The sequence below is a fragment of the Mastomys coucha genome, unplaced genomic scaffold (assembly GCF_008632895.1).
Source record: "Mastomys coucha isolate ucsf_1 unplaced genomic scaffold, UCSF_Mcou_1 pScaffold11, whole genome shotgun sequence".
Taxonomy (NCBI): Eukaryota; Metazoa; Chordata; class Mammalia; order Rodentia; family Muridae; genus Mastomys; species Mastomys coucha.
In genome coordinates this window covers 14,467,878-14,485,715 of record NW_022196893.1, presented here as the reverse complement: position 1 = coordinate 14,485,715, position 17,838 = coordinate 14,467,878, and the positions used below count along the sequence as shown (strand labels likewise).

At 51.1% G+C, this 17,838-nt stretch overlaps 1 protein-coding gene across 3 annotated transcripts in view; it reads left to right on the top strand.

Annotated features, from left to right (window-relative positions):
• Scube1 (signal peptide, CUB domain and EGF like domain containing 1) overlaps positions 1-17,838 on the top strand; it is a 127,162-nt gene that overhangs the window by 50,210 nt on the left and 59,114 nt on the right. For 2 of the 3 annotated variants that reach the window (XM_031351191.1, XM_031351183.1), the window contains exon 5: positions 17,011-17,136. The exons of the other annotated variant lie outside the window; for it this stretch is intronic. In XM_031351191.1, the coding sequence (XP_031207051.1) occupies positions 17,011-17,136 (126 nt within the window). The remainder of the gene's footprint in view (positions 1-17,010; positions 17,137-17,838) is intronic. 3 annotated transcript variants of the gene reach the window in all.

The window sequence follows — 17,838 nt, the reverse complement described above, 5'->3', positions numbered from 1 at the left end:
AGAGAGAGAGAGAGAGAGAGAGAGAGAGAGAGATTGTGTGTGTGTATGTGTATGTGTGTGTGATTGTGTGTGTGCATGTGCGTGTACATGTGCGTGTGTGTGTGTTTATGTGTATGTGTGATTGTGTGTGTATGTGTGTGCATGTGTGTATGTGTGTGTGATTGTGTGTGTGTATGTGTGTATGTGGTGTGTGTGTATGTGGTGTGTGTGTGTGTATGTGGTATGTGTGTGTGATTATGTGTGTGTGTGTGTGTGTGTGTGTGTGTGTGAGAGAGAGAGACTGTAGATGATTTCTAGGAGAACTTGGGAACTCTAGAGACTAGAAGTGAGAGACTTGTGTACTGGCTGGTATTAGGTATTGCCTTGGACACACAGTCCATTACACCGAAAAGCTCCCCTGGATTTTAACAAAACTAGGAATGCAGATTTGGCCAAAATACAGGAGGAGCACTTCAACCCCCAGCTACATTGGCTAGCATGTGAGCAAAAAAAGGTCCCTTTTCTTACTGGGAATTTTAAGGGGAATCTCTGAATTTTCTAAAATCTGGGCCATGAAGCCAATCCAAAACCTCATGGGGAATTTTTTGAGGCCCTCTTGCAGGGCAAACAGTGGCACTAACCAGGCATCTTAGCCAGAGGGTGGCACAGAGAGGACAAGGTGAACAAGAGATGTGAATTAACTGTGCACAGTGCCTGAAAGAAGACAGGACACAAGGTCCTGGGCAGGCAGGTAGCCTACCTCGTAGGCAGGTACAGTCTGTGTTTGTCGTGAGTGCCCATGATGGTCATCCATGGTGGTGAGCTTTGCAGCTCAAAATCAGAGCCTGCCTGAAGTGCTAGGTTGGAGCTCCTTGCCTCCCCACATGACCTCTGATTCTGTGGCTCCTGAGGAGGCAGATGGATCCAGAGGCTTTGGCAAATTAGATTCCTCATGTTACCTGACTGGCTAATTTCCCTTCGGATCTCTGAGCTCCCCCTTACCCACCCACTCAAAGTACAGACTGGTTTTGATTAGATCTCTGAGAGGGGTAGGCCAAGGTCAGTCTGGGCTCCTGGCCCAGAAACAAGGCCACACAGCTCAGCCCTTCTGAGGAGCCTGGCTTCCCAGGCGCCAGCATAAACCCTGGCCTGAGGCTCATGGATCAGGCCCAGGCTGGATTGAGAGTGTTAGGTTCTTGGCTTCAGATCCCCTGGGGCCTCTGCTGTCGTTTCTGCCTCTTTAGGTCCTTCGGCTATTAAAAAAAAAAAAAAAAAAGTATCAATTAGCCCTCAGGGAAAGTACTTTGAAGCATCCAAGTGTAAAAGCTGCCCAGGAGGGGATGGGGTTGGGGATGACATGAAGACCGAACGTAGACAGTTAATTCCTTCTAGTCCAGGGATCTCTGGCATGGCTTGGCTTGACGTGGGGCAACAGCTCAGGCTGTGCTGGATGGGAGGGGACACTGGGACTGTTAGAATCTGGCTAGTCCTTCTGCTTAATACTTCCTGGTACTGGCTTTGATACCCTGACAGCCCCCATGCCTCTCTCTCAGCCTCTGGCCCAAGTGCCAACAATGCCTCCTCTAGGGGCCACTCCAGACTCAGCCCAGCCTCTGCTACACTAGGCCAGCCACACAGCTGGCCACACTCCTAGCCACACACCTGGCCACACTCCTGGCCACACTCCTGACCACACACCTGGCCACAATCCTGGCCACACACCTGGACTAACACCTAGCCACACTCCTAGACACACACCTGGCCACACTCCTAGCCACACACCTGGCCACACTCCTGACCACACACCTGGCCACACACCTGGCCACACTCCTAGCCACACACCTGGCCACACTCCTGACCACACACCTGGCCACACACCTGGCCACACTCCTGGTCACACATATGGCCACACTCTTGGCCACACTCCTGACCACACTCCTAGCCACACACCTGGCCACACTCCTGACCACACACCTGGCCACACTCCTGACCACACACCTGGCCACACTCCTAGTCACATACCTGGCCACACTCCTAGCCACACACCTGGCCACACTCCTGACCACACACCTGGCCACACACCTGGCCACGCTCCTGGTCACACACCTGGCCACACACCTGGCCACATACCTGAACTAACACCTTGGACTTTCTACCTCTCCTACCCCTGCCCTTTCTAGCCTTAAAGTATGTCATGTTCATGCCCCAAGAAGATACAGCCTCCTGGGTGACTTTCCCTTCTCCTCAGGGGAGAGTTTGTTCCTTCAGTCTAACCAATCTGGCTAGGTGTGTCAGAGCCTCGAAGGCCTCAGACTGTGTGAAGAAAGGTGACGCTGTCATCTCCCCACTTACTGATTCAATTCCCTGTTCACAAGCCTTCCCACCTACTGATTCAGTAAGCCTTCAGATCTTAGGTTGGGGCCTTGTGATTCTTTTTTTTTTTGTAAGTCTAAATCAAGATTTACTGTGAAGTCCTCTATGACTTTAAGCTAAGACAAATGCCTTGGGGATTCTGAAGTTTTGCTTTTCTCAGGGGTGACCAATGGAGCCACCATAACCACTGACCCATTGTTGAGTGCATTAGTGTAGTCATGAGCATCATCATCCTGGCCACCCCTAGTGGCCAATGGGCTGTGACGCTGAGGTACGCCTGCTTCTGGTGCAGGAAACCGTACCTCAAGGCTGTGCTTAGAGCATCGCTAGTGATCTGCCGTGGGCCAGCCTTGGCAGGGGCTGGAGGCAGCACGGTGTGAGGAAACATCACCTTGTTTCCACAAATATAGTAAGTAACACAGACTCACAGGGGGGTCTCAGGAGCTGCAGGTAGACAAGTCTAGCCCCAGGCCCGCCCTTTTATTTAGTTTGGGATGGCTCTCTGCTGTTCTCCAGGTTTGCCTCAAACATACAGGCTTCAGTGATAGGCTAGCCTCAGCCTCCAAACTGGCTGGCAACTCAGTTGTACCCTAGGACACCTGGCTCCCTTTGGAGCTCTTATTTTCCATGCTTGTGACAGGGTGCACAGCTCCTTGCAGTGAGAGAGTTGCTAAGGAAAGGGACACTGTTCACCACAACTCTCAGCTCCAGGACAAACTCGAGCCTTTGGAAGGGACAGAGCAGGAGGAGAGGAAAGATGAGGAAGTTGGGTATGAACAGGGCTAGGTTGCCCTGGCAGTGGTGGGTGGAGTGGGCAGCCATTGCTGGTGCATCCTCAGGTCATTGGTGTGAATATGGAGGCAGTGCTTTCTGTGCTGGGCATGGGTGGACAGGTAAATTCAGAGAGTAGACCTAGAGATCCTATCCAGCCAAAGGGAAGGTCCACACCACAGACAGGCCAGCCGTGCCTTGCTTTCTCTGGGACCTACACCAGACTCAGGCATGGGATAAGCTTTATTGTAGACCCACGAGCATGGAGCTGACCTAAAAACATTCTACTTCTGGCTGAGGGCCTTCTGCGTATGCACATGTGTAAATGAATGCAGAGAACCCTGGTGTCCTCCTTCCATGGCCCTCACTAGGACTTGGGGCCAGGTGTCCACAAGGCTCAAGACTTGGCCTTCAAGAGCCATATTGAATGCTGAATGTCTCTGGGCATCAAGTGAACGTGTGTCTTTTGATGTTGCTACTGCTGGCTGTCACGTGCCACTGATCTGTGGCAGGTCTGGCTCTAAAGGTCAGAAGCCATTTCAGCCATACGGGAGTCCAGGTCAAAGGCTGAATGGCTCTCAGGTTGTTTAGAAGGTGCCATAGCTCCAGATTTGCCATTTACCATGCTCCAGTTTCTAGATACCGCTGTGTCTCAGAGGGTCCACTTGTGTGAAAAATGGCCTTGGGTTAAATGCACTTGGCTATTGTACTTATTAGGCCAGATGGGAAGCATTTGGGGACGAGTTTATTTTATCTGGAACTTTGGAAGAGTAAACACCCCCACTATAACTGAAGACCAAATAATAAAAATATTAATGACTTTTTTGTTTTGAAATAATTCCAGATTCACAAAAGCTAAAAACACAAACAAGCAAACAAACAAACAAACAAGAAGAAGAAACAAAGTCTTACAGAGAGGCCCCCATGTGCCCTTCATCCAGTTTTCCCTAAAAGCAGCATCTTAGGTCACTAGATTACAATCCCAAGCCAGGAAGTCAACATTGGCACAGTGTGTATGTGGTTTTGTACCTTTTGATTAGGTGCAGATTAATATCAACACCATGGTCAAGAATTTGCATTTGAGGCCAATGAGATATGGCTCAGCAGGTAAAGGTTCCCACCACCAAAGATTCCCACCACCAAAGGTTCCCACCACCAAAGGTTCCCACCCTCTTGTGACCTGAGACAGACTCCTGAGACCCTCATGGTAGAAGGAGATAACAGATTGCCTGCAAGTTGGCCTTTGACCTCCACAAATATGTTGTGGCACATGTGTATATGCCCCTGCACACATGTAATAAAAGAAGAATTTGCATTGAAGAACAACTGTACTCTCTGCCTAGCGCTGGTGGGCCAGAAGGATGACTCAGAAGAACTCTAGCATTTACTACCCAAACCAGTGCTTTTCTGAGCATGAAAGGAGCCACTCAGTAATTGTAGTAGAACAGTGGGTGTCCACTGGGTCATCCAAGGAAACTGAGGCTATGGTCTGCAGTGGTGCCTCACTGAACCTTAGCCTTCAGATGGCACTGCCGTGCTGAGTCCTTGAGCCTTATGACATGAGCACTAGCAACTCCCATGGCACAGAGAGTCATGAAGATGCCAGGTCCAGGGTTCCTGGCTCTTTAGTAGTAACAAGACTAGAACCCAGGGGATCTGCATTCAAGTCCTGACTACCTCTTAGGCTACCTCATAGTGTTTAAAGGAATCGTAGCCACCCCATGGCTTCCCACTTCTCTTTTGGGAAAGAAGCAATGGGGATCTAAAGAGAGGAATGACTTCTCTACCCAACATTCTAGCAACTCATGTTGGGACCATGGTACCCAGATGTGTGCAGGCCTGGGTGTGATATGCTGGTTGATTGGCACATGCCCCAAGGAATTGATCTGAGAGACAGAGTAGGCTAGTCAAACTGAGAATAGCAAGGTTAGTCTGGGGATGAGGACCTGTGGAGCGAGGGCTGGAGATGCCTCTCAAAGCTGGCAGCTGAATAGGAAAGAAATAAGCTGCCACGAATGGACTGAGGGCCACATGCCATGGTAGAATTCTGCAGGGCTGCTGGGGTTAGGAAGATGGGGAGAACAGGAGTTTGCAGCAGGAAAGAAGTAATAAGGGGCTAGCGGGGCTGTAGACCAACAGCCTGAAAAACAACCCAGGGGGAAGAAGAAGCTTAGAACTCCTGGCCAGCATGTTTTGTTTGTTTGTTTGTTTCTTTTTTTGTTGTTTTTTGGGGTTTTGGTTTTTTTGTTTTGTTTTGTTTTGTTTTTGTTTTTGTTTTTTGAGACAAGGTTTCTCTGTGTAGCCCTGGCTGTCCTGTCCTGGAACTCACTCTGTAGACCAGACTGGTCTCGAACTCAGAAATCCGCCTGTCTCTGCCTCCCAAGTACTGGGATTAAAGGCGTGCGCCACCGCTGCCCGGCGCTGCCCAGCATGTTATACAGGTTTCGATGTCATTTTTCTGGAAGAGTGTCAAGAAGGACTTCAGATACCACTGTCCTTCGGTGCCACCTGATTGAAGGGACCAGAGCCTGGCAGAGTGGATACCGATGTCTACCTATTGTGTGCACCATGCAGCCTCACTAGAGGGGCTTGCTCTCACCCCGTCCTAGGCCTGAGACTTTGCATGACTGCCTCACCTAGATCATGAGTCCCCTGCCTCCCTTCCCCCAGAGCCGTTCACCCCTTTCCACCCTGTTGGGTCCAGCAGCAGCAGCAGCAGCTCCATGGTCCAGCCTGTCCCCTCACCATTCCCATGTTCTTTAATGTCCCTACTGACGGTTTCATGGCCTATAGGAGAGGGTGGCCCCAGGAGCCTAAAGCCACTTTCCAAACTGTCAGAAGCAAGAAAGACAGGAAATTGTATTTGACAGGAATTTGGAGTTTTGTTCACTCAGACTTGAGAAGTGGATGTCGGAGGCACATTTGATCACAAGAATCCTATCTATCTTAGGTAGGACATGGAGATGAGGCAAGTAGGGAGTTGGGCCACACTCCCAGCCATCCTATAGGTACATGAGTGTGGAACAGGATGGCTTGAGGGAGGATGGCAGGAAGGTAGTTGAGAGGAAGTAGGTGGCCAAGGGGAAGGTGAAAGGGAAGTGACTGGGGAGGGGGTGTAATAGGGTATCTGAGTGGAAGGTGACAGGAGTATGGCTAATGGGAAGTTGACAGAAAGAACATGGCAGGGGATGGTAAAGGGGAAGATGATAGGAAGGTGGCTGAGGGGAAAATGACAGGAAGATGGCTGAGGGGGAAGGTGACAGGAAGATGGCTGAGGGAAACGTGACAGGAAGATGGCTGAGAATGTGACAGAAGGTGTGTGAGGAGGAGATGGCAGAATGGCTGAGGAGAAAGTGACAAGGTGACTAATGGGAAGCATGACAAGAAAATGGCTGATGGGCGAGGAGACAAGAAGGTAGCTGACAGGAACGTGACAGACATTGTGGAGACATGGCAGGATAGCTGAGGAGAAGGTGACAGGAGACTAGTGAGAGGAGGTGACAACACAAGAAGAGAAAGTGACAAGAAGATGTCTAAGGGAAATGTGACAATATTTAAAAGGAAGATCATAATTTAGTGGCTGAAGGGAAATTGGTAAAGGAAAGGCTAAGGGAGAAGTAACAGAAAGATGGCTGAGGGAGTGTGACAATGGCTGAGGAAGAGGTGACAAGTGGGTGAGTGACTGGGAAGTGTCAGGGTACTGACGTGGAAGGTAACAGGAGCATGGCTGAAGAGAGCGTGTGGGGATCTCTAAGGCAGGTGTGAGACAGTTCTCTGCAGAGATCCTCTCTGCCTCAGGTTTACCCTTCGGACTGTCCTGTCACTCAGTCACATAGGTGCTGAATATTTCAGTGGCGGGTACCTCTAAACAAGGCAAAGCTTTGTTCTTTTACAGCCTAGAAATTGGGAGTCAGTGGGACCGAGAGAAAAGTCAGTCTAATTCCTTTTTCCAGATACGGCCCAGGGCCTTCTATGTGACGGCCAATTTCCCACAGTTTTAGAAGCTGAAAATGCCAAGTCCTGCTCAGAATCTGACTTGGCACGTGAGTAACGTTCTTCTTCAAGAATGCCTTGTACAGAGCACCCTCCCCTCCCTCTCCTGAGTGGCTGACTCAGGCTCAACCTCTGCTGGGGTCTGAAAGGGTCTGAGTGGAGGGGTTACCCACTCATTTGCTCACTCAATCTCTCCATAACAAAGAAGACGGGCGTTGTTCTGGTCCCTTGCTGCTCTTGCAATTACTCGGGATTAGTTTTATTCTGTTCTGTTCTAAGGCTATGAAATTGAAGGACTAGTCCATATCTGCTGAGGACTTCTATGCCACACAGATGGCACCTCTTTCTGTGTCCAGATGTAACAAAAGGCTGAGGGCAAAGGGCCTGTGCCTGTTTTTAAGGTTATCTCACCCCTGAGCCCCACCACCAGTCTGATCACTCATAAAGGCCCCGCTCTTTATACTGTTGTGCTAGGGGTTCTGTTTTAGCGTGAATTTGAAAGGGACTCACATGCTTCCTGCATGCAGGATTAGGAGTGAAACATCTCCCTCCAACCAATAATCAGACTCCTGAGGCACAGAAGCAAGGCCCTACCTGGCATACCTACCTGACTCGGCTGTGGTCAGAGAGGTGAGAAAAGACAAGCTCACGTGCTTCTGGGAACTGAGCCCACTGCCCAAGCCCACAGTGGAGTCAGGCCTGGCTACTTACTGGCTGTTTGGCAGAGGCCACCTAAGGGGTTTGGAATATAGGAGTTTGGGTTAGGAATTGCCACAGGCAACGCTACCCAGGGCCCTCCTGCTGGCCCTTCCCCAAGGCTGGCCCTCTGTTCTCCCTCCTTTGTCTTCAACTCAGCCTCTCTAGCATCCACTTGACCTTGTCCTGAAGGCTGACTGGATACTGCCCCTCTCCAACCCCGCATCAGCCATACCTCCAGTCCCTTAAGATTTCGAGTGGCTTTCCACTGGGGATTACCCTGATACCCACAGCCACCCTCTGAAGTGCCTGAGGTAGTGTTGCCGTGCCCCCTGAGGGAACATAGCTTCCCTTTCCATGCCATTCTATGTGGGGGCACTTAAAGATAGGGAAGGCTGGATTTCTGGTACCATACCCAACCCCTCCTCACTTCTAGATTCCAATGAGCAAGTCCCCAGACAGAGCCTGTCTGTCCCACATGGGAATTCCCAACCAACGCCGTAGCATCTTGTGCGGGTACACGGCTAGCGGGCTCTTGTCGGTTTCTCACATACGATTTTTTCACATCTTGGGAAGCGAGCCAGGCCTGCACTCCAGGGGCCCCACTGTAGCTCCTGCGGGCCCAGGGTCGTCCCTGCTCTGCTTTAAGGTCTTCTCTTACTAGCTACGGAAGCTGGGGCAGGCCACGTAGAATTGCAGGCTCCTTGAACTTTCTCATCTGCTACAGACCAGGTGGGCGGGAGGACGGACATCCCTGCCACTTAGCGTGGAGATTTACGGTGCTACTGGAAGAGGCCTGGCCTGGTCCTGTGCGGTCTGGAATGGCCCTCAAGGCGGAGACAATAAATCCATCCCATTATTTTTTATGAGCCTCCCACCCCATAAACAACTCCTTTGGCTGGTAAGCCAGCTTCACGTACTTCTCCTGGCCTGGCCTCAAGCTGGCGCCAAGGGCACCACGGGGATGACTTCTCAACGCCAGCAGGGAACCTTTCTGAAAGGCTGTAGACCCTTGGGGTCTTCAGGAACGGAGGGTGGAGGGTAGAAGGTGAGCCACAGTTCAGAGGGTACCAAAACAAGACACAGGCCACCTGGCCTTGGGTCTCTTCTCATCCATGAGTCCTTGAGCCTTGGTTTCTTGCTGTGAAAGCGAAGCATGTGACAGAATTGTTCATGCAGAATGAGAACGAGGTTGTGTGCACAGGTTGCGTCCCTTGGGAATGCCCATCTCTGGGCTCACAGCACTGTGTCACCAGCATTATATACAGCCATGAGTGACACTGCTAAGCATGACTGGGCCTGGCATTGTGCCTGGATTTTGAAGGCTCCTGAGTATAATCTGACTGTTAAGTACTCTTATCCCATTGGTGCAGAGAGTTCTGGCCATAGAAAATTAGCAGAGGTTGGTTCTAAAACCCAGGTCTGACAGCTTGACCATATATACACCTAAGCAAACAGGTGGACAGAAGGATATCCAGCCTAGGCCCCCTGAGACACAGAGAATCCCGGTATTGCCATGTGTGCTCCCCTCTACCTGGGTCAGGGCTGCCAGCTCTGCCTGAGCCTTCATGCACCCAATCTGCGGCCGTGCCAGGCCTCCCTTGACCTTCCCCCAGCTCCCCACAGGGTCCTAACTCGGATCTCCACAACCTGTCCTTGTCCCAGACTAGCCCCCGCACTCTCCTGCCACTCCATGTCCCCGTCTCCTCACACTGCTCCCTCTGTCTGGAGCTCCCTGTCTAGTCTGACCATGGCTCCCTTGAGAACCTTTTCAGATGTCTGGGCTGTGTGTGGCTTTGATTTATAAAGTGCTTTCTTGTTCCTTGTGCTTAACAGAGCACAGCCTGGAGAGACCACTCAGGGACACCAAGCATTTGCTTCCCATAGATCTCTAGTTCAGCCAGGACTTTACACCCAGGCCATCAGATCAGCTGATCTCCTCCCCCGCCCCCCATCAGATCCCTCCAACAGTGTCTCCCCTGCTTTACCTGTCAGAAACACAACAGCCTCGTCTACCTTTCTCATGTAAGCTGGCTTCTTCAGGAGCCACCACCCGTCTGCCTGCAGCTCAGGCTTTGACTCTTCTCCCACCCATTAACCCTGCCCCATCCCATTCCACCTATCCCATCCCACCTCTGCATGCCCACCCGTATTTAGTAAGCACTGCCTTTAGATTAGATTAAATAGGAGGAGTAGCCTGTGACCTGAACTTTGGGCACAGAGAGGCTCTCCAGGTGGTTTGAGTGCCCGCTGTTCTCTCAGGGTTTGGTTGGCCACAGCTGACCTATAAGACAAAGGAGATCACAGATAGTGGCCTGGGCTCCTCCTGCTTCAGGTCTGAGGCCAACTAAGGGTGACATGCGACAATCTGTTCAAGTGACTGCCTTTCGAGATCCGGTAGGAAGGGATAAAGGTCAATGATTTTACCACAGGAGGCTTACTATTTTATGTGTAAATATGATCCGTACTACTGTCTGTCCGAGATCCAGTCTAACTGGGTGTGCCTTGTGGCTGTTTGCTGAGAGTGTGGCCCACTGGGCTGATGGCCAGTCCATCTTAGTGCATCTCCAGGCCCGGACCTTCTCCAAAACTGCCTCCTGGTCCTTGGAGAGGCCTCAACTTGGTTGTGGCGACACCTAGTGACCAATCTGAGAAACTGCAAGAGGTGAGGAGGAAGGAAGGGTGGGCCTACATCTCACAGAGGAGCTGTCTGGAAGGCTGCCCGCCCCGCCCCCCACTCCCCAAGCTTCATTTTTCACACCTTTTAGCACTCCTAAGAGGAAAGGGTTTCAAGGCTTCCCGGTTCACAAGTAGGAAGCTGAGCAGGGTATAAGAACACACTACAGAAGGGCGCCAGTGAGGGATGAACTCACACCACCTTCCTCTGCCACAGATGACCATTGGTATCTGCGCACATCTGTCCACATGTGTCTGCGAACACCTGGGATCTATCTTCCCCACTACATGTGAAGAGTGCCCTGCTTCCTGGAAGCAGCTTTCTCAGAGTCCTGGTGAGCAGACAGGTCAAGGCACATCTGAGGTGATGAACTGTTCAGGAAACAAGGCCTTTCCCCATCTCATCCATCATGCCAGGAGCCAACCATCCAGAGTCACGGCAGGCAGTGCTCACTGAGGGGACAGATCAGCCCCCACAAGGGACCCAGGGCTTGTCCTTTTGAGGCTCTGGTGGAGAGGCACGGAGTCCTTTACAGGGAGCAGAGTGCTTCACGGGCAGAAGAGATAATGAGCCAGCCTCTGCTCTGTGTGACACACGCAGTTGGGACCCAAGACCCTGAGAGGTCCTGAGGGGAATATCTCTTCTCCCTGTATGTTCCAGATGAAATAGAGGGAGGGCGATGAGGAAGGCGGGGTAGTGTGTGTCTTAAGGGACCATAAATGCTGCCGTCTGGGGACCAGGAATGAGTAGTGAGCGAGCATTAGAGTGGCCACTGGGGACCGGGGACAAGCGGCTCTATCTCTTTCATGAGCTGCAGCGTCTGCATGGCTGGAGCTGTAGTTTTCCTAGCGCTCAGCCTCCAAGATGTTCAGTTAAGGAGGTCTGCAAGAGGAGCTCTGGGTGGGTGAAGCTACACAGTCTGTTCTTCCCAACAGTGACTCTCTGGGCTCATGGGAAGCTGGGAGTCTAGGCAGCAATTGCCAAGGTCCCTCTCTATATTTGTCCAAAAGCAGGCTAAAGGGTAAGGTAAGGACAACCCCCCCCCACACACACACACACAAACACACACTTTTTTCTGTGAAAGCTTGAGTCATGTGACAGACAGTAGACTTTCGACCCACACTCCATGGACAGATACTCTTAAACCTGTTAGGGAATGCTCCTGTCCCGGAAGGGCATGCAGTACCCCAGCTCACATCCCTCTGAGGCTGGCCTGGGAGTTGACAAGAGGACATATCTGTAGGCTGGCACAAAATATAACCCCCAGGCAGGCACCCCAGGGGTCCTCATTATCCTCACCCTTCCCCAGATCAGTCCTGCACTCCCTTCACCTGGCTTTTCTGGGGTTCTTTCCAAGTCCACAAGCTAGGTTTCCTCCTCTCTGATAGGCTGGGGTAGTTCTGCTTTGGACGACCCCTTAGGTCCCAGCCTCTCTCTAGGTGCCTTTACTTTCTGTTGAGGAAGCAAGGGGAGAGCAAATCCTTCCTCCCAAGTTGGAGGGGGACTGGGGGAAGGGAGGGGCAAGGCCATTGTCCTCTCTGTGTTTGAGGGACAAGAACTGAGAAAGTAATGTTATTGATGAAGTTGCCATAGCAATGACCCTTGGGAGACACACATTCCAACTCTAACTAGGACAAAGGTGCCAGACCTGTGTTGGGGGGATATGACATGCACACTAGTGTGGCAGGCAGGGCCCCATCACATCTCTACACATGGGACCGTCTCCTAGCCTGACAGCTGCCCTATGGGAAGAGCCCTTGGTGGGATGGCACCATGGGGCCTCTCAGAGGATCCAGGGAAGACAATGGAAAGACGCACTGGGCCGGATGTGGTCAAAACCAACTTCTACCACATTGACCCACGTCCGCGGGTGGTTTGCAAAGTGGGCATGCCCCCTTCTCAGACTTGTAAAGAGCAAATGCATCCCATCCTCCAGAGAACTCTAGGACAGCGGTTCTCAACCTTTTCATTTTGCACTGACCTCCAGTTATAAAATTATTTTGTTGCCACTTTGTAACTATAATTTTGCTACTGTTATGTAAATACCTGACAGGGTCATGGCCCACAGGTTGAGAGCCACTGCTCTAGGAAGAGGCTATAAGAGATGTCCTTAAATAAGCCTCCACCCTCCCAACTGCTCCTTCGTCCCTCTCAGGGTTCTGGGACAGCTTTTCTCTAGTTCCTGGCTTGAAACCCGGCTCTCTAAAGCAGGCAGAGGTCTCCCTGACACGTGCACTTCACCCCTCTGGTCGCAACTTGCCATGGCTTCCTCCTGCCTGGGTTGAGGGCCAGGGATAGCTTTATAGTCACTCGTCCCGCCTTGGAAGCAAGACCCACGACCTTCTAGTTCTGCCCCACAGGTGAAGCTGAGGCTCAGACATGACGTAGGTTGCCCTCAGTAAGCGCTAGTTCCTTTGGGACTTGGCGGTCGATGTGGCAGCTAAGGGCCCTGTCTCCCCATCACACCCCGCCTGGCCTAGCACTAAGGAGACACTCAGCCCAAGTTTGCAGAGCATAATTGGATTTGGATGGGTCAGATCAGATTAGCTTCGAGCTGGCGGGCAGCCTGAGCTGGCGGGCACCAGGCATGTGAAAACCAGGACTTCCGGGAATGACTGAGATCCTCCCAGCTCCTCTGTAGCGGGAAACAAGCAGGCTTTCTCTGACCTTGGCACATATGGCTCCCATCCCTACACCTAGGGAGGTGTGTTGGAAAACTTGTGGTCTGCAACCCTCTTAAGAGCAGACGTGGTCCAGGTAGAGATCTGCAGGACAGAGAAGGAAGGCCCACAGTCCTGAGTCACAGAAGCTATGCTAGGCCACCCCAGCTGGGCCCTGGGCCCTGGGCTGAGTATGCATGGGCTCAGAATGAGTAGCTAGAGCCTATGCTTGAGAGGTACATAGGTTGGTGGGGTAACCATCTACAGCCAAAGTTGTCAGAGCCAGGCAGAGGCCAGAGGCTGGGGAACAGCTTCTAATCTAGAATCTGAACTACATGAGGAGTGGCTGGTGCCTGGTGCATTGCGTGCCTAGTGCAAACTCATGCCTCTTGAGCCCGCATTCTCCTTGACTTAGAAAATATAGTTTTTGGTGAAAATCATTGTGTTTGCATGTGGTAAGTTTTAAGTTGTAACTTTTAAATACAACAAAGATTATAACTATACGGCTTGGTATGGGAGCCTGAGATAAGAGACTAAGCTTAGGAGCCTTGGCTTTGCCTCAGTGTTACAGTGAGGGACAGAGGCCTTTCACACGTGGTTGCTATCTCATGCACGTGCACACATATAAACACACACACTCACATACACACGCACATACACACTCATACATACACACACACACTCACACACACATACACACACACTCACACACACACATCGCACATACACATACACACATATATACAAACACACACACTCACACACACACATACACATATCACACACACATACAAACACACACACATACATACACATACACACACATATACAAACACACACACTCACACACACACATACACATATCACACACACATACAAACACACACATACACACACATACACACACAATCACACACACATACACACACATACACACATACACACACAATCACACACATATACACACACACTCATACATACACACACACTCTCACACACACATCACACACATACACACACATATACAAACACACACACACTCACACATGCACAGATACATATACACATATCACACACACATACAAACACACACATACACTCACACATACACACATACACACACAATCACACACACATACACATATCACACACACATACAAACACACACATACACTCACACATACACACACATACACACACATACACACACAATCACATACACACACAATCACACATATACACACACACACACACACACACACCAGTTGTGGAGCAGACTAAGAGGACACTTTTGGATCTTCTGCCTGCACCCTCAAGACCAGTTCTGCGGCTCCCTGGTCCCTTCCTGCAGCCACACTGCTGACCATCAGCTGCAGCAACCACGGTGGTGTCGGACCACTGCCCCAGATCTCTCCAGGTTGTGACCCCTTGGCTCATGACTATAGCTCAAAAGGAAAAATTCGATGATGACAGATCCTCAGAGGTGAGGGCGTGGCGGTTTCTATAGCATAGCACTCTGTGGTCCAGAGTTCAGGGATACATACATCAGCTCCCCAGCGACAAATCCATGGCTGCTTGGTGACATGTGGGGCTTCTCAGAAGCTGCAATTCTTTGACTAGAAATGGAAATTCAGTCTCCCTTTCTTCACCTCAAACAAGCGGAGCTAAACAGACCCTAAGGGCTCTTCCCTGCCTGGAAAGATAAACCACATAAGTTGGGGCATTGATCTGGGCTAGCTCGGGGCAGTTCTGCAAAATCATTGTGGCCTGGAGGATAACCTGGGGGTCCAGAGGCTTTACGTGATAGATAGACTCCGAAGTAGCCTTAGGAAGTCATGATGGATAGACTCCGAAGTAGCCTTGGAAAGTCATGATGGTAGACTCAGAAGTAGCCTTGGGAAGTCATTTATAGCAGACAGGAGGAAAGAACCAGGAAGGAGAAGCTAGGGGAGACTGTGGGCAGTGTGGGATTGTGGACCTCAGGAGGGTGGGTGTACATGGGGACCAGGGACCAATGGTTGGGTCACAGCTGGACCGCTACAGAGCTACAGGAGCATCCTCATTAGTAAGGAGTAAGTGTGACCTAGGCTGTAAGCTGCCCGCTGACAGTTCCCATCATGAGTCAAGGAGGCCGCTTGGTAGCCAGAATCTTGCCAGGCAGCGAATCCCAGGAAACTAAAAGTGTTTGGATGGCCAAGGAAGTGTCTATCCTTCTGAAGCCACCTCTGATTCTACCTGCCAGCACCCATCAGGGAGCTGCCGCCTCTCACAGATCTGCAGGAGCAGGCCAGGGTCCGCAGAGCTACTTGGCCTGTTCAATGCCAGCCAAGCACTGGGCATCTTCCTGGCTGTGGCTCTGGTGAATATTTATACCTAGTCCTCAAGGTATTGGTGGTGTGCATGTTAACAGGTAAGACTCGGAGACGTGAAGGCACACGGCTTCTGGGGAAGCCAGACTAACGGGCACACCTCCTCGAGCCCACATAGGCTTTCTAATGAAGCTGCATGCCAGGATTGGTTCATATTGTCTCAGGAGCAACCCTGGTTCATGGTGACCAGTTGAGGTGTGAGTGTTTGTACAGAAATAGGCTGTGGCTATTGAGTAGGGGCCATCACGCCTCTGTCACCACCATCAGGCTTGGATGCTGTTGGAAATTGAGGAGAGGAAAGGGGTGGTATCATTTCCTTGGTGCATTGGGTGCTTTGCCTGTCTGTCATGGGTCAGTAGGTCAGTAGGTCACTGGTGCATTGGGTGCTTTGCCTGTCTGTCATGGGTCAGTAGGTCAGTAGGTCATTGGTGCATTGGTGCTTTGCCTGTCTGTCTTGGGTCAGTAGGTCAGTAGGACAGTCTCTCTGCACTGGTATAGCAGCTTGGCTTGAACTGATGAGCAAATCAAAGGGAGGGAGAAGAAGAGAGCTTTGATAAGTCAGGTTTTGAACAAAATACAGCTGTAGTTCATTTCCAACTGTGAATTGACTTTGGACTGCCTTTTTTTTTCTTCTTACCTTTATCATGGTACTGGGAAAGAATCCATGGCTGCTGCCGTGCTAGCCAAAGCACTCTACTACTGAACCACACCTCCATCCCGAGACTTTTTTGGCCTATAGTATAACTGCCAGTGACTTGTTCTTTGAAAGATGTCTGAGTTACTAAGCGCCCATGTACAGCGTACTGGGTCACAATTGCACTCTCTTTCCCTTGTACAAGGATCCATGTGGTCCCTGAGGAAGAGAGGTTACCACCTCAGGGGTTTTCTCTCTCTCCCAGATAGCTTCACTCGCCGAGTTCTTTCAGCTGGAGGTGACATCAGGTCCCGGGACTGGTGTGCAGTACACAGCAGCTCTCTGCCCTTTGATCTGCCTGTGGCCTCTTGATGGGCTTGTGACCCGCAACCCCTCACTTGACCCTTGACCTCATAAATTCTAGAAACTCCTCACAAATCGCCACGAAGATAAACATCAACTGGGGGTCGTCATAAGGAGTTCCAAGCCGTGCCAGGTAGACAGGGAGGAAACAAAGAGCTTACTTAGTGGCTACAAAGGTATCATGGAGCCATTGATGGCTAAGGAGAGAGGCCAAATGGTCCTAACTGATGTGACACACCTAACCCTGCAATCTGACGCCAGGCAGCTGTGCCTATGGGCTCGGAGAGGTCATTTAGACTGTACCTTTCAGGACCCAGGCACTGTGGCAGAATGCACCTGTGGCTGAATATGCATGTGAGTGCTGCCTGCAGTCGCTGACCAAACACACCCACCATTGCACTGGGGTACTGCAAGTCATCTCTCCACAGCCTGAGGCCTTTCTCTCTTCTGCTTTGGCTGGTCTCCAACCTCTGTCTTGTCTGTCTCTCTTCTCAGAGGGTATGAACTGCATGAACAAAGACCATGGCTGTGCCCACATCTGCCGGGAGACGCCCAAAGGTGGGGTAGCCTGTGACTGCAGGCCCGGCTTTGACCTTGCCCAAAACCAGAAGGACTGCACACGTAGGTAGACGGAGGCAAATGGGTCAGACATTCCCACGTGTCTCCTAACATTGCTTTGTGTGTGGCGGTGGGTCTGTCCCGGGTGCTGGACATTGGTCAGGGAGAGGTGTCAGCACCCTGGGGTAGGTGGCGACGGGGTCTGCAGAGGGGCTTGGGGAGGCTGGAGGGATGGGTCATGACCTCCCAGTTTGTAGTTTTCTAAACATGGTATGATACCATCAATACAGCCCCAGGCACTGGCATGAACCCTCTATAGGACCCTGAAGTCAAACTCTCCTGTGGGGGAGGGGCCTATGGCTCAGAATTTTTAAAGCTTCACTTTGTCTATCAGCCTGAAAAGCCTTAGAATACAATTCTTCTTTGGCAGAAGAATACAAAGAAGGAAAGGAGGGGTGCATGTAGAGAGTGGATGGGAGGAAGTGGACCCGGGACTGACAGTTTCCCAGGCTCAGAGGTCAGGACCCAAGTAGTTCAGGTACTAGAGTTCTCGCCTTGCCTGGGTTCTGTCCATCCCCAGCACCGCATAAGCCAGGTATGGTGGTGCATACCTGTAGCTCTAGCCCTTGGGAAGTAGAGACAGGAGGAGAATTCAAAGTCATCCTCAGCTGTATAAAGAGTTTGACGACAGTCTGTGCTACATGAGATCCTGTCTCAAAAATGATCAATCAATCAATAGCAGAACTCAGGGACCTCGGCAGGGCT